The sequence below is a fragment of the Narcine bancroftii genome, chromosome 4, assembly GCF_036971445.1.
Source record: "Narcine bancroftii isolate sNarBan1 chromosome 4, sNarBan1.hap1, whole genome shotgun sequence".
NCBI lineage: Eukaryota > Metazoa > Chordata > Chondrichthyes > Torpediniformes > Narcinidae > Narcine > Narcine bancroftii.
The window spans coordinates 39728583-39752622 of record NC_091472.1 but is presented as its reverse complement, the minus strand read 5'-3'; the positions used below and the strand labels follow the sequence as shown (position 1 = coordinate 39752622).

General features: G+C 38.9%; 1 protein-coding gene across 4 annotated transcripts in view; it reads right to left on the bottom strand.

Annotated features, from left to right (window-relative positions):
- LOC138760479 (protein kinase C epsilon type) overlaps positions 1 to 24040 on the bottom strand; it is a 680128-nt gene that overhangs the window by 270798 nt on the left and 385290 nt on the right. For all 4 annotated transcript variants that reach the window (XM_069931096.1, XM_069931095.1, XM_069931097.1 and 1 more), the window contains 3 exons: positions 14946 to 14980; positions 10761 to 10846; positions 9670 to 9799 (listed from right to left, as the gene is read on the bottom strand). In XM_069931096.1, coding sequence (XP_069787197.1) covers positions 9670 to 9799; positions 10761 to 10846; positions 14946 to 14980 — 251 coding nt within the window. The remainder of the gene's footprint in view (positions 1 to 9669; positions 9800 to 10760; positions 10847 to 14945; positions 14981 to 24040) is intronic.

The window sequence follows — 24040 nt, the reverse complement described above, 5'->3', positions numbered from 1 at the left end:
ATCAAGGGAAGAAATTGCAAGAGTTTTGGCAATGTTCTTTGCATCCTCCATAGGGGAGGTGCCAGAGGATTGGAGAATAACAAGTGGTCCCCTTGTTTAAAAAAAGGTAATAGGGAAATCCTGGGAATTATAGACCAGTGAGTATTTCATCAGTGGTGGGCAAACTATTGGAGAGGATTCTTATGGACAGGATTTGCAAGTGTTTAGAGAAGTATAGTCTTTTCAGGGATAGTCAGCATGGCTTTGTGAAGGGTAGGGCATGCCTCATGAGCCTAATTGAGGAAATAGCAAAAGAAATTAATGAAGGTAGGGCAGTAGATGTGGTGTACCTGCATATGTATTTTACTCAGGCATTTGACAAGATCCCCCGTGATAGACTCATTCAGAAAGTCATGAGGCATAAGATCCAGGGAACCTTGGCTGTGTGGGTTCAGAAGTGGCTTGCCTGCAGAAAGCAGTGTAATGGTGGACGGAAAATATTCTGCCTGGAGGTCAGTGACTTGGACGAAATAGTAGAGGGATAGGTCAGTAAGTAGAAGGTTGTTGTAGGCTACAATAAGTTATATATGGGATGCATAGTTGGGCAGAAAAGTGTCAGATGTTATTCGATCAACGCAATTGTGAAGTGATGCATTTTGGAAGGTCAAACATGAAGGTAGGATTCTTAACTGTGGAAGAACAGATGGAACTTTGGGTCCAAACACATAGATCTCTTCAGGTTGTCGAGCGAGTTGATAGTGTATTTAAGAAGGCTTATGGTATGCATAAGCTTGTGACACTATTATTTGTTTCAGAGGTGAATGTCTGAACATCTTTCAAAAGGGTGAACCCATGCAAGGCATCAGGCCCTAATGGCGTACCTGGCAGGGTACTGAAAATATGTGCCAACCAACTAGAGGGAGTGTTCATAGATATTTTCTTTTTTTTTTAATTTTTTAAAAATTTTTGCACTGAGTCATATCAACAACATCCACAAATGATCATCAATAATATATACATAGTGACATTTTTTCTTTTCCCCCACTTCCTCTCACCCCTTCCACACCCTCATCAAAACTGAATAAATGATAAAACACTTAAAACAAAGAAATAAAAAGCTGCATCGTCTACTTTCACATATTTAAATCTTATTGTGCTCATAATTATGTTGTTTTACGGGATGGAGGTTTGTGGTCGGCATTCTCCGACATATTTTATGTATGGTTCCCAAATTTGTTCAAATATGTACACTTGTCTTTCAGATTGTATGTAATTTTTTTCTAATGGAACACACTTGTTCATTTCTGTACCACTGATGTATTTTAAGGTTTGTTTCTAATTTCCAGGTTGTCATAATATATTTTTTGGCCACTGCTAGAGCTACCATAAAATTTTTTATTTTGGCTTTGCTTAATTTTTTTCTTTTATATTATTTAACAGAAATTTATTTGGATCTTTTGGTATATTATTTTTTGTGATTTTTGTTTAATATTAGGTTTAAATCTTCCCAGAAAGCTTTTACTTTTGAGCATGTCCAAATTGCATGTAATGTTGATCCAATTTCTTGTTTGAAACAAAAACATCTATCTGATGCTGTTGGGTCCCACTCTTTTAATTTCTAAGGAGTACTATATAATCTGTGTAGCCAGTTATACTGAATCATACATAATCTAGTATTTATCGTGTTCCTCATTGTTCCTATACATAACTTCTCCCATCATTTCATTCTTTATCTCTACGTTTAAATCTTTTTCACAACTTTATTTCAGTTCATACTTTATTTCATCTTTTTCTTTATATTGCAATTTGATGTACATGTTGGTAATAAATTTTTAATTATCATTATGTCTGTGATTAAATATTCATATTGCTACTTTCTGGTAATCTCAAGCTATTTCCCAGATAAGTTTTCAATTGGAAATATGTAAACATTGTACTTTGTGTTATTCCATATTTATCTTTTAATTGCTCAAATGTTAATAAATTATTTCCCAACAAGCAATCTTCTATTTTCTTGATTCCTTTTCTATCCCATTCTTGAAAAATAAATTGTCTATTGTAAAGGGGATTAATGAGATTTGTGTTAATATCATTTTTTGTTATTTGATAATTTATCTTTTCTTTCTTCCAGGTGTATTCTTTTCCATAATTTAAGTATGTGATGTAGTACTGGTGAATTGTTATATTGTACCAATTTTTCATCCCATTTTAAAGGACATGTTCCAGGATATTTTCTCCCAATTTGTCTAATTTTATCTTAGTCCAATCCAGTTTTTCTCCTCTCTGATAAAAATAAAATAACTAAATTTACACTAAAAGAAATGGAGGATATGAAACTAATCGATATATGGACGAAACAACACCAAAAAGAGAGAGAATATTTACACTACTCAAATAGAGATAAGACCTATTCAAGAATTGACATGTTTTTGTTATCAGCATAGATCCAAGGAAGAGTTTAAAAAAATGGAATATAAAGCAAGATTATTATCAGATCACTCTCCCCTGTTATTAACAATTGAATTAGAGGATGCCCCATCAAAGACATATAGATGGAGACTAAATCCTACACTGTTAAAAAGACAAGATTTCAAAGAATATATTGAACAACAAATTAAAATATACTTTGAGATAAATATGGAATCAGTAAAAGATAAATTCATTTTATAGGATGCAATGAAGGCCTTTATTAGAGGACAAATAATTAGCTATATGACTAAAATTAAAAAGGAATATAATCGGGAAGTAGAACAGTTGGAAAAAGAGATAACAATCATAGAAAAGGAATTAGCGGAAAGGGAAGATACAGAGAAAAAGAGAGAAATGGCAGAGAAAAAAATTAAAATATGAAACATTACAATCATATAAAGTAGAGAAAAATATAATGAAAACAAATCAAAAATATTATGAACTTGGAGAGAAAACACACAAAATATTGGCCTGGCAACTTAAAACAGAACAAGCTAAAAGAACCATTCTAATGACAAGAAAAGATGATAACCAGATCACATATAATCCATTGGAGATTAATGAAAATTTTAAAAGATTCTATGAACAATTATCTAACATTGAACTACCACATCTACAAATAGAAGAACAAAATAAATTGACTGAACCTTTTAAGACGGAAGAAATACAAGATAAATTAATGAAACTATCAAACAATAAAAGACCAGGTGAAGAAAGATTTTATAAAACTGTAGAGTTTTATAAAGTTTTTAAGGATCTATTAATCCCTTCCCTCCTATAAGTAATAAATCAAGTAGAAGAGACCCAAAACTTACCAGAATCATGTAAAACAGCAATAATTACAGTAATTCCGAAAGAGGGAAAGTCCCACTACTGCCATGTTCATAGATATTTTCAATCTCTCATTGCTCTAGTTGTAGGTTCTCTCCTACTTCAAAAGGGCATCAATCATACCAGAACCCAAGAAGAGCAGAGTGAGCTGCCTCAATGACTATCACCCAGTCACTCTCACATCAACTGTAGTGAAATGCTTTGAGAGGTTGGCCATGTCCAAAATTAACTCGTACCTAAGCAAAGACTGCAATTTGCCTCCCGCAACAATCACTCCACAGCACATGTAATCTCACTGGCTCTCCACTCAGCCATGGATCACCTGGACAACAGCAATACCAACTTCAGGCTTCTTTTCATCGATAATAGCTCAGCTTTCAACACAATCATCCCCCTCCATACTGGTTAATAAGTTTCAAATTCTGGGCCTCTGTACCTCACTCTGTAACTGGATCATCGACTTCCTCACCGGAAGACTGCAGTCAGTGTAGATCGGTAACACCATACCCTCCTCATTAACAATCAACATAGATCCACCTCAAGGATGCGTGCTTACCTACTACTCTACTTTCTCAACACTCATAACTGTGTGGCTAGGCATAATTCAAATGCCAGCTAAATTTTCCAATGACAGCACTGTTATTGGGAGAATTACAGATGGCAACGAGGAAGTGAAGAGGAGTGAGATCAGCTAGTTGATCCTTGCACTTAACTTCAGTAAAACAATGGAATAGATTATGGAGTTCGGGAAGTAGAAACCAAGGGAACACAAACCAGTCCTCATCAAAGGGTCAGCAGTGGAGAAGGTAAGAAACTTCAGATTCCTGGATCTCATCATCTCAGAAGAGCTATCCTGGGACCATCATGTCGGTGCGAATATGAAGAAGGTATGCCTGCGACTATATTTCATGAGGTGTTTGTGGAGATTTGGTATGTTACCAAAGTTCTTGCAAATTTTGTTCCATGGAGAGCATTCTGACTGGTTATATCACTGTCTGATACAAAGGTGCCAATGCAAAAGACAGGAGAAGGCTACAGAGGGTTGTAAACTCAGCCAGCACCATTGATGGCATTAGTCTTCCCTTCATTAAGGGGATCTTTAAGAGATGGAGCCTCAAGAAAACAACTTCTATCATCAAAGACCTCCACCACCCAAGCCTTTCCCTTTTATCCCTGCTACCATGAAGGAGAAGGTACAGGGGCCTGAAGAAACACATTCAACATTACAAAAACAGCTTCTTCCGCTCCGCCATCAGATTGTTGAACAGATAATAAACTTATGGACTTCTCTTTTTCGCACAATTTTTAAAAAACCTTGGATTTACATAATTGTAATTTTATAGTAAATTTTGCTCCTTGTCCTGCTCCTGCAAAACAGCAAATTTCATGACACATCTTCATGACAAAAATCTGATTCGGATTCTGGCCTTCAGTGGTTGGAGGATTGGATTCAAGAGCCGTAATGTTGAACCATGGAAGTAAGGATTTGTTTCATTTAGACTGATGCTGATTAATACAACTTAACGATCCATGCACATGGCAGATGTCTTGTTCTGAGATGTTTGCAGAGTCCCAAGGATAGTGGAGGCCTTATGACATGTGCTGTCTGCAACAACAGCCTAGCTCATAAATTTCCACTAGATCTGAAATCATGCGACTTACAAGAGCTAGGAGAGCTAAAATTGTACTCAATACCCAAGGGGAGGGAGACACATCTCTGTGATTGGTCCATTATGTGGTGGAACATATAGATGGATATTGCATAGCTTAAAGCTGATGGATCGTGCTTGTTGCTTAGGAGGAGACTGTTTTGAGATTGGTTAGTGTCAGATAGCATTAGAGCAGTGGTGTTCAAACTGCCCCCCTAAACTCACATTCTACCTTGAGCAATCCCTATGCCATAAGTGCTCTGTGATTAGTAAGGGATTGCTTAAGGTGGAATGTGAGTTTGGGGGAAGTTTGAAAACCACTGCATTAGAGTACACAAACCCATGAATTTGTATGTTTGAGGAGCTCCCTCAGTCCTCTGCAGAGATGATGGACCATAAGCTTGGATATCAAATTTTTAAAAATTGGCTTATGATGAATTTAAGTCCTTCATTCCTCAGGAGAGTAAACTACTGATTGAGATCTCACCCCAGAACCTGGATGAGGTACCGATATCAATCCTCCACAAATCTGTGGAGCCAGCCATGAGTCCAATATCTCAGTGAGACCGTGGAAGGATGCTAATGGACTACGGGTTCCTCCGTTAGATAACTGCCCAAATTAGGACAAGGTAAGCAAACATCTTTGTTATATAAAAGTCTATGAAGGAGACTCCATCCGGTCTGGCAGTATCGGGTGTGGTCTTGTGTGATTAACGGATTAACAAAAAATTAAGAATTTAAAAAGTCAGGAGTTGAGTTGAGGAATGAATGGCTGGGGACATACATTAAAATTTTGGGGCTTAGCAAGAAAAGTGATACAATATGTGATGTGAGATAAGAGATGATGAAGAGAATAAATGAAGAATAAGAGAAAAGGTCAAGAGTTTATGAGAAAAAAATAATAGGATGAATCACGAGCTGTAGCTGGAGTGAGCCACTCTGCAAGGGGTGGTGGGGAGGAGGTGATGAATAAAATTTGGAACCATTGGTTTACACTGAAATTGACTGACCATGTAAACAATACAATCTTGAGATGTCGAATTTGCCAGGAAACAAACATAACAAAAGAAATTCCGACCACACCAGGCTCTGTGCCACCACTGGAGGGCCCATTTCCTCAATTAGAACAGAACGAATGCGCTACTGCCTCGTATTAATGATAGGTTCTCAAGGTGAGTTGAAACATTTCCCACCGCACATGCAAACATCAAAACAGGAGCAAAAGCACTTGCAAAAGAATGTTTCCCAAGGTTTGGGATGTGTCAGATGCTGAGATAATGGACGTCATTTTGCAAACAAACTCACAGGCACACTGTGTAAAGCTATAGGAATGAGTCAGAAATTCTCTTGTGCATTCACAATCAGCTGGCATAGTAGAAAGGTGCAACTGTAGCCTGAAAACCAAATTGGTAAAAGTCTGCAGATAAACAGGGCTGAATTGGGTACATTGCTTACCATTAGCACTCGTGGCCATGAGGTGGTCACATGAGATGGTTACTGGAAGGGTGATGTCAATAACAATGATCAAGCCCAGTAGCGATGAGGTAAGCTTAGAGAGTTGGAAGAACTAGGAAAGTACTTGAAAGTATTAACTTTGGCTGTCAGATCTGTTTACTTCCAGGTACAGAAAGCATGAGGACCCCCAGTGGAAGACACCAAACTGCAGGCAAATTCCAGAGACTGGATGTACGTGAAGAATTTTAAAAGAAAGTTGAACAGCTGAGGCAAGTTAGGCTATTCCAGGTGTTCTTGTCAATCCCCATTGTGATCAAGATAAAATAGATAGGACAATGGATTCATCTCAACCACTGCTGGAGAGTCCCAACAACTGAGGAACGAAAGGAGAAGAAAGATGAAAAAGACTGCATGAACAACATCATTGTGTAGGATACATAAACGAGAGAGCTTACCTAAATTTGGTTATTTTGTTCTGTAACCTATGCTTTTTGCTCTTATTGTGTACAGAAGTGGGGTGGAGGGAGGGGGGGGGGTGTGGTTTGGAGCCTCAGAGGGGAAAGGGAAAATAGGGACAGAATGGCATCCCTGGGAGTTTAGTGCAGAAAATAAAATCTACATTTCAAAAGAGGAAGTGAAAAAGAACAGCCGGTGGGGTTTATGTAGCTGAAAAAGGGAATCATAGGGAATAATGCGGCACTTATGATTTAGCAGAACCCAAAACAATGGAAATCCATATTTAGACTGAAGCCAAGGGTCCTGGAATGTAGCGAGGCCGCATAACTGTACTCGGGCATTATCACTTTTAGCACCACGGCTTTGCCATTCTCTCAGTCGCTTCTCAACTATCTGGAAGAACCTGGACAAACACTGCACATCACAATCTTGGCGGCCAAAGGTTACACAATGCAAGGACACTTTGCATAGGCCCATATATTACGACTCAGAAAGTGTATCAATGCAGCCTGCACCAAAGTCCACTCCTTGAAAGAACCTGACCATAATGAGAAAGGTGTATTTGTTGAATTCTTGTAAAAACAAGCACCCGATACATTTCTACATTTCATATGTAACAATGGCAGTGAAGGACATGTCCACTTGCCAGCACAGGACTGCTAAACTAGGGTAGAGTTCTACAAGGATGGGAGAAACAAAAGACATCATGATAAAAGAAGAAAGAATCAAGACAAATGAAGTTTATTGTCATCTGATTGCAAAAGTACATATCTCTACATATCTATATCATATATATAGTTTCATGAATATGAAAATCTTGGATGGTTAGTGTGAGCAGTTTCTTTGGTTGTTCAGCTTTCTCATTGCCTGTGGGAAAAAGTTGTTCCTCATCCTGGTGTTACTGGCTCTAATCCTCCTGCATCTCTTCCCCGTATCAGAATCTGGGCCTGCGGAAAGTGAGCCTACTGGTTTCTGCCAATAAATTGGCCAGGGCTTGCAGACGATTAGAATTCACAGTAACTAATATAAGGTTCACACCAATCTCACAGATAAAGGAAGACTCAATATCAGGAAAAGGAGATAACTCAATTCCATAATATAGAATAATTTCATTGGAGAATCTTCTTAGGTGACAAATGGGGAATTGAAATGTTCCCCTGGGATGGAGCAATGCTCTTAGCAGATCACTTACATCAGATCAGCATTTGAAAACCAGACCATTAAAATATTTCAAATTCTGAAAGCCACTCAGAATAGTCACAGACCATCCCTCCTGAAGCATGAGATAGCATGAGACTATATTTTAGCAAGACATTCAGTGTTGCACTGAATTTGACAGGCAGTGCATGTTTCACTTTGATTCCAGACTCAGTAGATAATATGACCAATGTTATTGGCGCATTGAGAACAATTAGAGATGCATTTGGCCCTTCCAAAAATGAAGGAAAATCCCACAGCAGCCCTGGTCTTACCCATCAAGACATTCTCGTTGTGCTGCCACCACACTCTCTCTGAAAATTAGAACTAGTTTTCTTCATTTTGAAGTTCTGATAAAGGATCTCAACTGGAAATATTACCTCGACGTCTCTTTTCACAGTTGCTGCCTGATCTGCTTAGTACTCCCAGGATTTTCTGTTTTTACTCTTTTCTTTTCCTTTATTTTTATAATTTTCCAAGGGCAGAGAACATTGTCAACTGCAGCAGAGACCAGGAAGGTTAAAGTTAGCTGCTCTGATGTTTAAGGTGACATTAAGGGAACAGGTTTAGAGACATTATTTTAGGAGATAGAGCAGAAATTGAAGATTTAGAACCAAAATAAGAAGTCTTCAAGTCAGAAACTCATGCAATACACGGTGTTCATGCTAATGAGCAAGAACCCACTGATAATAATACCATTCACCAGCATTTTGTCAATACACTGAAGTGTCTTAGTGATTCATGCTCTTCTAGGTACTACTCAAATGATGTGACAGAGTCTGCTCCACCAAGCAGTGGACCTAGATTCCATCCACCCTCTGGATTAAAAAAGTTATTTTTCTGATCTCCTGTAAATTCCTTACCCATTATCCTAAACCTTGCCCTCTCCTTTTAGAGAACATCCACTTGAGGAAGTTTGTCCAAAGACAACCAAATTAATGGCCTCAGCGACTTACTATTTTTCAGAGTTGAGGATGGAGGGATCTTCAAAAGACAGTCACAAATTTTTTTTTTAAATTTTTTATTTTTCACACCATAAATCACATTAGCCATGATGTACACTTTTTCTTTTTCACACATATACAGTGACTTTTTCTCCCCCCCCCCCCCCTCACCTCCCAAGCCACCTCCCCACCCCCCCCTCTCATCCATTTTAGGTATACAATCTAGGTTGCATTAAACCCGTCAGACAATGTTGTCATTCAACAAAAATACACCAGAAATTCTACTGAGTCCATTCTTTTCTTTCCTTCTCCTTCCATCAGCACAAGGCAAAAAAAAAAAAATCTCATTGAAGATGTTACGGTAAGACAATTTCTGCCATATAGGTGAAGGTAAAAGAGTTTCAGATCATAACCACCTCTATATACATATATTTTCCTTCACACCCTCCCAAATCTTTTGCTTCTCCCTTTAAATCTATGTCCCTATACTTTAAGCACTACACCTATCTAAAATCTTCATAATCTGCACATACATCATCCTTAAAATGTGAAAATAACTGACAAATGATCAGCATCAGTGAATGAAAATCAAAAAGGGCCCTGACGGCTGTTTTTTATCTCGCCATCAAGTTTCTACATCCTTGCAATGCAAGAGAGCTTGTGAAGAGAAGTAAATCTAAATTTCTTACCTTTGCACTGTAATCCTTGTTTCATCAAACCCCAGAGCAAAGAGCCACAGTGGTCACAGAACGTAGGTACTTTGAAGCTGTGAATGCTAAACTTGTGTGGCATGTTGACACTGAAGCGCTGAGACCCCACCTGCACAGAAAGCAAAAAAGAAATGGTGTGTTTTGGCTTGAGCTTTCAAACTAGCTTCAGGCAACTCTATTCCAAGTTGTGGTTGGCTGCCACTAGACACAAAAAATATTTATTATGATAGCCTTAGCTGTAGCAAAAAATGTATTATGTCAACCTGGAAATCAGAAGATAGCCTGAGAGTACAGCAATGGTACATAGAAATGAATAAATGTATTCCATTGGAAAAAATAACATATAATTTAAGAAATAACATCACAGTATTCAAACAAATTTGGGAACCGTACATGGAACACAACAGAGAAGTCCTACCGCGGACCTCCACCCCCTAAAATGACAGAATGAGAAGAAGATGAAATTGACTGAGCCACTGTGTAAAATTAGATGACACAATTTTCTTGTCTATTTTCATTGTTTAATGAGTTTAATGTATCATATATGTTGAACGTTGAGTGGGTGGGGAGGGGGGTGGGAAGGAGGGAGGGAAGGGAGGGGGTTAAAGGGGAGAAAATGACACTGTATATTCAAGAGGGAAAGGTTTTTGTGCATTTTGGTCAATATGGTTCATAGTGTGAAAAATAATTTATTTTTTTTTTAAAAAGAATTAAAATTAATTTTGCTACCTTGAACCAGAGGCAGATAATACATGCGTATCCAAATTAAGGGTCAAATGTAGACAGTGATATATCATTTGTTCATTCTATTACTTTTTGCAAGGCTTCAATAGGTTTACATCTCCACATTACTGTTTTATTACTCGCAACCACATATAATAATATTTTATGAAGGTCAAACCTATTTAGTGAGACCTGCACTGCTGCCACACAAGCCTGTAATTATGCCGTGTACTGCAACAATGTCACAGAAGAGCATTCTTTATTATTTTTTCTTCTCAGCCCCACCCCTACCCCAACCACAGGAACATCATTCCATCATATTCAATTCCATCATGTAAAACATATACCTCATCCTGCGTCTCTTGCTTCTTCAAGCCCGCACACTTTGTTATGATGAGTTCATGACATCGTTTATGCACCACACAAGTACAAACTGTAATTTAAATGAAAAATTCTTTATCACTGCCTTAAAACCTCAATGAGTATCTGTTAAAAAAAAGAAAAATCACAATTGAAACCACATAAACCAGCAATTACAATCAGATCCACCAGTTAGAATTGTCAGCACAGGATTTTTTTTGACATTTGTTGACTTTGCCGTTTATTTTCCTTCCATTAATAAAAAATAATAAAGTGCAAGATCAGCATGTTTTAACTTGTTATAATCAATGGCACTAATGTATTCTGGCCCCCATCGCCAACAGAATTTGGCCCATTCATTGTCAGTTCTAACTTGTAGAAATTAATTTCATAAGCTTGATAATATTTAACATACATCACTAGATCTTTCCTATTCTACCACTTCATGAATTGTATTTATGTTAGTTGAATAGACTTTCCTGATTTATTTCATTGTTCTCTTTCTTTTCAGCTTGGCCTCGATTATAAATCATGACCCATCAGTTTTTCAATTTCAAAGTGTCACTGGAAGGGCAGTTTCGGCTAATGTTAATAAAATATTTTAAAATACATCAAATTGTCTAGATCCTGGAGAAATGAACCAAATGATATTTGTTTCCGTTGTTTTGTTCTTTAGAACAGAACAACGGTGTACACACTGTGAACCATGGGCTGTAATTATGTCCAATGTTCTTGCTGCTTCAATTATCTAAATGGCAGCAAGATTGGGAGAGGTCAGCTTCTATTTTAATTCATTGAAATGCCAATAAGATTAATGATTTATTAATACTGGTCAACATTTATCAACTTCTGCCTAATTTAAGGTCAATTTCTCAACATCTGCCACATTCACAAATCCAAAAAACCTGTAATTATTTTTCTGCCAAAACAATCTTTGTTAACACGTCTCCTTGGATTTGTTGATTTCATGCAAACAGCTAGCAGTCCTTCCTTTCAAAAAACACTGATTGATGGATTGGACAATTGTAGCTAAACACTGGAAGGCTGAATGGTGATTAAATTGTTCCCTATTAAGTCGATAAATATTCCATTAGAACAGAAAATAAATACAAAGAAGATAAGGTAGATTGAAAATTAACTGGCCCATAACTTATTGGTGAAAAGTTTGAATAATCTCTTTGAAGAGAGAAAGGGGACCAGGGAAAGATTTAAGGATGTTGATAAAAGAATGTGCAGGAAGTTGAGAAAGAAACAATCACCCAAAATGTGATGAAGGTCCAGAACACACTGAAAGAATAATGTAAGCTGAAAATCTCACTGCATTTAACAAAACTTGTATGATATTTACTTAATATGGAGCAAATGACAAGGATAGAGAGCTGGAAAATAGGATTAATCTCAAGAGCTGTGTTTTAGCCACCATAAGGGGACATTTGAAGTAGGCTTCTTTGATTCTTCAAATAAAACAGTATCATTATGGCAGGTGAGTTGATTCCAAATTCTCCTTTTTGCACCATTCCATGATTGGTAAAGACAATGTCTTGCATGTTATGCTAAGTTGTATATTCATGGCTTACATTTTGCAAGCAAATGCTTGTGGCCAAATGTAATTACCAGCTAGTTTTGGATTCCCACAATTGTATGAGTAAACCTGCAATTCTGAAACTTCGGGCTGCTCTTTTCAGGGAATTTCCAACATTGGACACTGCATGGAATGAAACAATGGGGTCTCAAGTTGCAGCAATCTCCCAATCTCCTCATTCAATACAAAAAAACCTGAACCAGAGGAAATAGTAGAGGTGGGTACGACTTTATAAAACATTTAGACAAATATATGGATAGTAAAAATTTTGATGGATATGGATTGAATGCAGAAAATTGGAACTACCTTGAGAAGACAACTTGGTTGGCATGGATAAGTTGGGCCAAAGGACTTATTTCCAAGCTATAAAACTCCAAGACTCTAATTCTCAAACAGGAACATAATTTCCATTCACTTGAACAGAAACACCTTCACAGAATAAGGTAAGGTTTAATTAATTTACATATTTTGGAATAGTTTCAGTAAAGTGCTGTGTGTATTTAAAATATTTTAATTTAATGTTTTATATTAATCTAATGTTTTATATGTTTAATAATTTGAATATTTTAACTGTTTCTAATGTTTTTGATCATTCATAATATCAGACATATTCAAAAATATTTCATATTTTTAACATCTTTGCCATGTGGTTAGGCAGGAGACACATTTTGGTGGTCTTCCAAAGAATATAGAACAGTACATTTAACAATTTTGCAGATGGCTTTGCAGACAAATATTTATGGAGGGGTAAATGTCCACGTCAGCTGCAGCCTCGTTTGTGGCTGACAAGTCCGATGCGGGACAGGCAGACACAGTTGCAGCGGTTGCAGGGGAAAATTGGTGGGTTGGGTGTTGGGTTTTTCCTCCTTTGTCTTTTGTCAGTGAGGTGGGCTCTGCGGTCTTCTTCAAAGGAGGTTGCTGCCCGCCGAACTGTGAGGCACCAAGATGCACAATTTTGCAGATGGTGCATATCTAGTCCTCACATAAAGGCCAACCACAGCTCAGAGCCTTGTTGCTAAAGATGGAGCTGCCTTCACACTAATTAAATAATGCTACCTTTGCTCTATTCAAACAATTTCTCTCTCTGTAACTCTGCAATGTAGCCTGTTTTTTTTTAAACTGCTGCACCGTGTATGGACTGCATGCAAAACAAACTTTCTCATTGTACCTTGATACACAGACCATAAACTTGAACTTCATCTACAACTGATTTATATTAGTTCAAACATAATAGACAGGGGAAGTGTAGACAGTTTTGTGTGGACAGGCCAAATGTGGAAAGGGCAAGGGTTAACAGGGCAAGTTGACAGGGCAAAAGTGGACAAGGCAAAGGTAGACATAGATGTGGATTCTCCCTCAGATTCAAGACAACTTAGAATGTAACATAAGAAATAGGAGCAGGTGTAAGGCATCCGGCCTATTGAGGCTGTTCCACCATTCAATAAAATCATGGCTGATCTGATCAATGACTCAACCTTTGTAAGAACTTCCCCAGTGATTTCATTTAATCACTTACCTTGTTAAAAATATTCAGTACTGCACCTATCATTCCAAAATAGCAAAGCATTTTCTCTGAGATGACAGATTTTTTTTTCAGCCATTCCCAGTTAACCTACCAGGACCGGAGAGTGTTCGTTCTGCTCCTCACCCACTTGAAATTGTTTTGATTCTCCAGAAGAAGGTTATCCTTTGAAGAATTATTCATCTTTTACATTAGCAACATCTTGAAGATTTAGGTATTGGAACATTCAATCATGCTGTTTAATAAGAGTATATTCATTGAAAATATTTAAGAAAAAAAATTTCCAAGACATTTTGCTGACATTGCAAAATTCTCCTTTAGGTATTGTCTAAAGGCAAAAATGGACATTACCTAGGTTTCTGTAGGGTTTGTTAACCCCATGGGTATTGGAGTTTTTCCTATCTGTATAATTTATGACTTTATTCTTAGTTGTATCAGGGAAAGGGGCGGGGGGGGGGTGGGGAATAAAAAAAGACTCTGTATGTTATACGGGTGTTGGAAGAGATTGTATTGTGTGCTTCCATTTATACGTGTCTGTAAAGATCAAAAATAATTTTGTTTTAAAAAAGCAAAAATTGGTCATCACCCACATTCATTTTAGCATGTGTTGTTTGACACAAGCAATCTTCTCCAATATTAATAGGATTCCTAATCTTAATTTGTGATAGTACAGACCTATCACCAATGTATATAGTGTATATAGTTACAATATCTAGACTGTGCTTACAGCGATTGGCTGAGAGCTTAGCCACGCCTACTGTCTGGGCCTTAAAGGGTTGTGTCCCTAGCCAGGTTGGATCATTCCGGACTGGTCGGCCACCTGTGAAGAGCTCCTGTCTTTTGCTAATAAAAGCCTTGGTTTGGATCAACAAGCCTTTGGTTCTTTCGACGAGCTCTACATAATTAAATGGTGATAACTTCCACAAGTTCAAACTTAATCATCTAGAAATCTATTGACACAGGTCAATTTATCTTTTGTTTTGGCATGTACCTCATATGTTCACTGAACAGTCAGCAAAAGCAATAACAGAAGTATCAAGGCACAAAAATTTGAGAGCGGTTTCTTACCCTGGCACTGGTATCCTTGTTTACCTATTACTCCCCTAGAAATAAACAGAGCAAGGACATTAGATCAATGGGACACTGTCACGGATGGGATTTATAACCAACACAATCTTAGTGTGCACAAAGAATATTGTCCAATCAAAGGCCATAGTGGATCTCTGAAATAATATCGTAAGATCATCAAGAATAGACCATGTTTCTTCATGTAGTTTAATGTTTAAATATATCTTTTCATGCATTTAAGGGTTGACATTCACATATTTTATTAATCGTTTGCTTGCTTGGATTGGAGAACAATGATAGAGAAATGTTGATGTGGCCTGCTTCCGCTGAGCATTCCAAGTTTAAATATTGAAACAAATTGAATTTAGCCCCAAAGAAATAATTGGGAAATGACAGGATCCCATTTACAATTGACTCCTTTGGCATTACATACGAGTTGACTTGAACAACCATGCCCACATGAATCTCCAAGTGAGGGGAGGTGGGGGGGGGGGGGGGGTTGGTGTGCGGGAGGTGACAGCTCCATTTGAATTAGAAGTGATACATGTACAAGAGAGACATGAAAGTCGAGCATCTTGTTAATCTTTCCCATGCAGCTCACTATGTAAATTTATCATCTTGAATCCATCCACAAATCAGAAAGGCAGAAAATGAACTCTTCCTAGATTAATAAAGTGCCCTTTTGTTCGCATGAGATGACTTGTGTTAGCTCTATCCTGGAGAGTTGTTGAGTAGATTACCATTTAGGATTGTTTGCCTCAATGTCAGTAAACCAGAAGATGTTAATTTGGGTGGCAGCTAATATATAGTTCCTTGAAAATGTAAACAGATTAATGCAGAGGGTGTTTGCTATGCTTCTCTTCATCAGTCACAGCATTGAGTACAGAAGCAGGATGTCATGTTACAACTGTACAGGACTTTAGTGAGACAGCACTTGGAGTATTATACAAAGTTCTGGTCACCAAGCCATAGGAAAGGTATTATTAAGCTGAAAAACATGCAGGATACATTCACAAGGATGTTACCAGGACTGGCAAGGTTGGATTTATAAGGAAGATGAATCGGTTGGGATCTTTTCTCCTGAGTGTAATAAACTGAAAGGGGACCTTACAGAGATATATAAAATCATCAAGAGTGTAGATTTTTTTTAACAACACGGTAGAAACTGATTCCAGCCATTGAAACCAGTGCCGCCCGGAGTATGGGAGTTTAAGACGAGAGGGGCTAGGTTTAAGGTGCGAGGGAAAAGGTTTAAAAGAGACCTGAGGGAGTACCTTTTTCACCCAGAAGATGGTAGGTATTTGGAACAAGTTGCCAGAGAAAGTAAGAGAAGAGGGAGGAATTGTAAACATGAAAAGACATTTAGACAGGTACATGGCTAAGAATTGTTCGAAAGTTCAAATTTGAAATTTATTGTACGACTACATACATGACATCAGGTACAATCCAGAGATTCTTTCACCTGCAGGCTGGGCAGAATTTCTACTTATCAGTACTGCAAAAAAACTGTGCTCACGAAAAGATACATATACACAAGAGAATGTTAACAAAGAAAGAAATGTTAAGAAACTAACTGTGCAATAAATAAAAAAATTCAGTATTAAGAACATAAGACACATGAGTAGAAATAGACCATTCAGCCCATCAAGTCTGCCCTACTATTTAATCATGAGCTGATCCATTTTCCCCCTCAGCTGCATTGCCTAGCCTTCTCCCCATAACCTTTGATGTACTGGGTAATTAAAAACTCATCAATCTCGGCCTCTTCACTTTGGTTCTCATCCCTCTATGAATCTAGTTTACACCCCTTCCCAGCAGCATTAGCAAACCTCCCTGCCAGAATATTGGTTCCCCAGCAGTTCAGGTGCAACCCACCCCACTTGTACAGGTCACCCCTTCCCCAGAAAAGGTTCCAATGATCCAAACACCATCTCTTCAGCCATTCATTTGTCTGCACTATCTTCCTGTTCTGACCTTCCCTACCTTGTGGCACCAGGAGTAATCCAGAGAGGGGTCCCCAAACTCTTTGGACCATTGACTCCTTCATGGAATGGTTGGTACCTTATCGACCTCCAGGCATGGGATCCTTGAGTTGGTGGTGGTGGTGGGCGGCCTCCTTCTTCCTGACTTCGTCAGTTCTTTGCTCTCTAATATTAAGAGGCTGAATCTAAAATCTACGTGGAAGTTACCAAGACCAACCTTCGCGAGAGTTTGGCCACCCCTGCCATAGGCACTATTTTCAATTGACCCCCCCCCCCCCCCCCATTTATCAACCACATTTCAATCCCGTGGATTGTTTCATTAACTTCCAAGGGGATGATATTGACCACTTGGTTGGTCCTGCTCTTCAGCTTCTTTCTTAACTCCCTAAACTTTCCTGGCAGGACCTCTACCCTACTGTTGCCTAAGTCAAATGTACCTTGGCCTCTGGCTGCTTTAGAATATTCTGTACCCACTCAGATATCCTGGACTCGAGCACCCTAGAGGCAACACACTATCCTGGAGATTCTTTTTTGGTCTCAGAATCTCCCATCTGTTCCCCTTATTATTGAGTCCCCTACGACTATCGCTCTACCTGTTTTCATCCTTCCCTTCTAAGGCCAAGATCTGATCGGGGTACCATCAGTCTGGCTGCTACCTGGCCCAGAAAGGTCATCCCTCACATTATTATCCAAAATAATGCACAAAGCAAGATTCCTTAAATGAGTTTCTGATTCAGCTTGTTGTTTAGGAGCCAGGTGGTCCCTGATTTAGAGGAGTATAGCCCAACTGCAGGCGAAAGGACTTATTTAAGTAAATGATTTGATTAGCATAGAAAAGTTGGGCTAAAGGGCTTGATTCTCTGTTGACTCAAAGCTCTGTATTACTTTCGCAAAAATGCACATATCACATAATTTTCTTGTGAAGGAAATATTCTAAAGCATATTATTTAAACAAATCCCTTTTCTGATTACCAGAAGATGTGAAATGGCTTCTGAAACATTTTCATTTTAAATGTTTTATCACTTGCAGGACATGACCATAAATACACTGCTTTAAAAAATGAATACAACCTGAATTACGATAACATGTTGAATACTGATCCGTGCGAAATAATGAAATTTGATTCCAGTGGTTTGGCATTTGTCCTTCTCTCATGTTATAAAACAATTCGCATGATCTCAAATGACTTTGAAAGGTTTTTTTCAAATGAAAATGATGCAGGGTATCTTCCCAAATGTAATATCCACTTCCTCAGCTTTCTCTCCATTTGCTGCCAGCATGACCTATCTCCCTATTCCACTGCTGGGTATCAGTGGCATAATCTTTAACATTCTGGGTTCAAGATTAAGTTTATTATCATCTAGTTGTACAAGTATAACATTGGAAACTGTTTTCTCTGGTCCTTGGTGCAAAAATGTGCAACAACATGCACAGACAAACAATACATATGCAGCCCTTATATACATAGAGTACAACTCCGATTATCTGTCAAAACAGCCCAGTAATAACAGCAAATCACTTGTAACAGTGTTTAAACAACCACAAACAACAAGGGAAAGCTTTTTAAGCATTAAAATAATGTTTAGTTCTCACCAGAAAAATGCTTGCCACCGCTGATCACCAACACTTCCCCACCGAGGCCCCGCTCATGCTAGGAGCCCGAGGGTCCCGCTCCTGCCTGGGAACTTGAGGTCTCCACTGCCGCAGAGAGCCCAAGGTCTGCTGCTGCTCACGCCGGGAGCCAGAGGTCTGCTCTTTCCCGCGCTGTGAGCCTGACATCCCCGGGCAGTTCAGTTCCGAAAAAATTTTGGAGAAATGAGGATTTTGGAAAATCCAATTTCAGATAATCGGAGTGGTATTGTATATAAATCAATAAATATTGTTAAACAAATAGTAAGGTCTTGGAAGGTTTGTACGAGCAGTCTTCAGTTGTTCAGCATACTCAGTGCCCGTGGGAAGAAGCAGTTTCTCAGCCTGGTGGGGCTGGTTCTGTCACTCCTGTATCTCTTTCCCTATGGAAGTAGCTGGAAAATGCTGCCTGCAGGGTAAAAGGAGCCCTCGATGATTTTACAAGCCCTCTTCAAAAAATGATCCCAGTAGATCACGTTGATGGGGGGGGGGGGGGGGGCTGGTGGGTGGGGGGAGGGAGACCCCATGCCGCCCTTACAGTCCTGTGGATTGACTTCCGATCCAATCCAATCCTTTACAGCAACTGTAATGTAGCCAGTCAGGATGCTCTTGATAAAGCTCCTGTAAAAAGTTGACAGGATGGTGGTCAGTCACCTTGCCTGCCTCAGTCTTCTTAGGAAGTGCAGTCGCTTTTGGGTCTTCCTGACAAATGACGAGATATTGCATGGCCACGAATGGTCATTTGCTAAGTGGACTCCAAAGAATTTGTTTATCTCCACTCTCTCCACTACAGAGTGATCAGGCATTCATTTCCTAAACTAACCACCTGTCTCTTTCAGAATCCTCTTCTCAACCAATATTTTCATTCTGTTTTTTTTTTAATTTTTTATTTTTCACACTATAAACCACATTGATCAAGATACATACATTTTCCTTTTCAAATATATACAGTGTCATTTTCTCCCCCCTCCCTCCTCCCCTCCCACCCTCCCTACCTCCCCTCCCATTCATTTAAAGTTCAGAATCTAAGATACATTAAACCCGTCAAACAATGTTGTCACTCAATAAAAATAAACAAGAAATTCCACTGAGTCAATTCTTTTCATTCTCTTCTCCTTCTGTCTTTATGTTGTTATATTAACCATGCAAAATGTTGCCATTGTGACTAAAAATGAGTTATTTTTGTCACATAATGCTATCCTTTACAATTCCACTCATAAACGATCGTTTCCAGATTTAATCAACAATGCTCCGTAACTTTGACTGGGTTCTTTACCTTGACTCTGCCTTTCCTTATCTGGTCACTTCCTCCCCACCACAAAAACCCCCCTCCCCCAAATTTACAGAGCTCTTCCTGATTTGTGATTACAGACACCCAATGGGATCCTGCTCTTACCTTTGTTATCATTCTTCACACAAATTGTCTTAATTCTGAGAATCAGAAGAAAATTTGTATTTGCTCTCCAAAGCTGTTCATGGTGTTTAATCTTTTCACTACTAATCTTAAAATCAATCTGTAGCTCAAGAAAAGTTGAGGTTGTTAGTAATAAATTGGTTTAAAACATGACACCATTCAAATAAAAGCAGTCTTCTACATTTTATTAAAACCACTGGCACTTCAGATTGCCTTTATTCATTCAAGGGATTTGTGTCTCACTCGTAAGGCCCCCCCCAGCTCACGCCTTTCTCCTAACGTCATTAAATGGAGTGGCAGATGAAGCTAGTGGTTCTGCCAAATTAAAGGTATATATTAAAAGTCAAGGTGGTAATAATATAATGGAATAAAATCCTTCAGCTCAATTTCATTATTACTCCATTGACTAAAAGGTGACCCCAGTATTTCACAGCAAACCATCTTTGACTAATGATGGGAACAAGGGGCATGACTGAATGCTATGTCCTCTATCCCAGAGATGCCAAAGAATCATTATAAAGTGCTGAAGTGGTATGATCAATTTTGGCCTTGATCAGTGACCACAGCGAAAATGTCCTTAACAATCAATCCAAGGCCATATTTTTCCAGAGGAAGTTCCAATGATGGCTACCTGCAGGCACAGCGGCAAGCATCTTAATTTATTCTGCAGGATATTTTTCTTTGTTCAAGCCAGGAGTTAGAACAATGTGTTGCTAGAGATATCATCACAAATATGTAAAATGCAACAACTGCCAAAAGAACAGATTCAAGGCTATCACAGATGGGATAAAAATAACCTTTGCTTGTATCTACCTCCAGTGGTTAAACAGAACCATGCACTTAGCTTGCTGAGTTTGGTACTGTTCCTGACTCATCCACCCTTGGTATATTTTAATGAGGAAAAGCCTTTACAAAGTGAAATCATTGTGTCTGATTCTCCAGCAGAAGAGAGTAAGGAATGAATAAGGGTATTCCCAATGGGTAGTTGTCAATAGGGTAATACTGGAGGGGGATAGTTATATTAGCAGTGCCAAAAGCTGCAAAGCTTGTTCAGATAGATCACTTTTGACATCATCCAGAGATATCCGAGTTTCTATGAGTGCCATAATATCAGAACAGATATCTGATTAGAGGGATCTGTTGAATGAATTTTGGTGACTTGGAGGATGACCATGAATCTACACAAAGGCCTTTGTTTCCTGAATATTATAGTTCAATAATTAAGGATGGAGTGTTCCTAATTCTGGATAAGTGTGAAACATATATTATTCATCCTGTAGATTAGTTCAACTCCACTAGGTAGTGTGCTGGGGATGAGGTAAATATTGTGGCGAAAAAAAAAAGACAGAGGAAGGTGCTGGGGTGAATGTCCAGGATTGTGTCACTCTCCACAGGTTAGAATCAAATCTCCCATTGAGTAGCAGATGTAAAATAGAGATGAATTGCTGAGAGCAGTCTAATTGGAAAAGATTCTCCACAATGCCTCTCAATTGATAAGGTCTAATGCTTTTGTTAAGGTTGTACAGAGATTGATATTGCTCCCTGAATTTCTCTTGGAATTTTTGCATCATGTGGAGCGATCCTGGGAGCATCTCTGCAGCCACTGAGAGCAGGCAAGAAAGGCATAGACTTTCCATGACTTTTTCCTGTGGCTAACTGCAGGGAGACTTGTCTGTAGTTACCACACTTGGATTTTGCTCCACAGATCTGACACAGCTGGATGCAGATGGAATCAAGGACACTCAGATCAAGAATATGTTGCCACATACAGCTGTGGAACCCCAATCATTGGGAGAGTTTAAGAAGAAGATTGATATATATATCTAATTAGTCAGGGTATCAAACAATATGGGGAAAAGGCCGGAATTTGGAACTAGACGTGAGAACGGTTTAGCTCAGGGTGAAGTTGTGGAGCAGACTCGATGGGCCGAATGGCCAGCTTCTGCTCCTTTATCCTGTGAAAGCGTCAGTGGAAAATTCTTCAAAGTGCTTCTTCCACCACGATCACCCCCCCTCCCCCCACACGGTTCTTGGCTTTCAAAACAATGTGCCCAAGATGTTGCTGACATATGAATCCATTCAAGTCCTGATTACCACTGAATTGCTGGATCTCTTTTCACCTTTCTTAGTTCCCTTGGTCACAGGTGTTCTGTTGGACCCGGCCTTCAGTTGTCTGGAGAGAGTTTTTTGCTCCAATGCATTTTGAAGTTTACTAGCTCCTGGATCCGCTAGTCATTGCCATTAAACCAGCCTGGTAGAGAAGGCAGAAGTCTCTTCATGTGTGCTTATCATAATGGACCAAGGCAGCCCAGATACTGCAGCTCCTGTTGGCCGGGAATCATCTGGTTATCTATCACATGCTTGCAAAAAGAAGTATTCCTAATGATGCCCTTGAGACTTTCGATATTCATTTTCTTGCAGCAATGTTGTTTGGAGTTAGGCTGACAATAAAGTCCACTAGTCATGACATGTATAACCTTCAAACCAAAAATCATGACTTCGATAATGAGTTCTCTCACTCAAGCAATTAAATGATTCAACAAGTGACATTCGTCTGACTCACTGAGAAAACACGGTATTGGTTATGAGAAGAACATACTCCAAGCATTTTGTCAGGTTTCCCATAAGTTCAATTAACAGAGGTTTGTGTCCTTTCTCGCCCTGATAACAATATCACCAGGAGTTTTATTAGGATCAGAAAAAAAGTCCTCCTTGTAGTTTACAACATATGCACTGAAGACCATGGAAGCTTTGAAGCAGTTGGAAGTGATTGAGTTATTCGTGAGAATCACAGAAATGCCTTCAAGACACAACCTAGCTCATACAAGTACACAATCCTTAAACTGGACATCTAAAATCTGGAAAGCTCCAAAAAAAATGGCATTTTTTTCCTCATGCTGGTACAGCGGAGAGAGAGAGAGAGAGAGAGAGAGAGAGAGAGAGAGAGAGAGAGAGAGAGAGCAGCGTGACTAGCTTAGGCCGGTGGGGAGGGGGGAGAAAGACGGCAATGTGACTCGGGTGGGCGAGGGGGAGAGATGCCAGCGTGACTGGAGGGGGAAAGAGAGACGGCAGCATGACTCGGGTGGGCGATGGGGAGGGAGAGAGACACCAGTGTGATTGGTAGGCAGCACAATTCGGGTGAGCTTAAATCTGGGGCATTTGTCTTTTGTTCCGAAATCCGGAAAAATGTGAAATTCGGAACACACTGACCCCCCCCCCCCCCACAAAGGGTTCCAGATAAAGGATTGTGTACTTGTACTTGATGGTAAACTCACCTCATGAAGATAGCACTTCTCTTCCAATCTTCCCTTCTCCCTTTTCTTTCAGTTGACCACCTCCTGCCCGCTTTGCTTCACTGAGGGCTGCAACATCAACTGACATAAAGGGTATGGAAGTTGAGTTATGTTCAGGGCTGTTCTTGTTGGGTTTGTCCATGAGGTTCCAAACTTCACAGTGAAGATTGTGCGTTGATTTCTTGGAATGTGGGATAGCTGCATAAAGACCTGACAGAGCCAAGGATGGGTCCAGTGGCAAGATAATTGAAAGAAGACCCAGTTCTGCTGTGTATAGACAATCATACAGAGTCAGTCCCTTAGGTAAGGGATACATGCCTCAGAATTTCCACAAATCAAATTTGCCATACCAGACACAATTTCCCTGAAAACCAAGATTTATGTAGCTATTACAATCTGATATATTAACTCAGAAAGACAAAATACATTGCCAGCAAATTTGGTTCGAAGTATAATATTAATGATTATTAATTCATTAATTTAATGTCCATTTAAAAATGTCCTCTGTAATCATATTGCTGAGTTTGGATTATTGACTGCTTTTTAATCTTGTCTTTACAGATATCAGAACTAAGAATTTCTATGGAGTACTTTTGATGGTTCTTTGATATGAAGAAGACATACAAAATTATTTTCTGGTCAGATGATAATATTTCCATTTTTCTTGTTTATATGCAGATTAACAAAGAAATAGGACTAACAGAACCCTCAGATGTTTTATACACACAACTGCTTTCCGTTCATTGTTGTAGGATTTTGATAAGATATCACTCAAT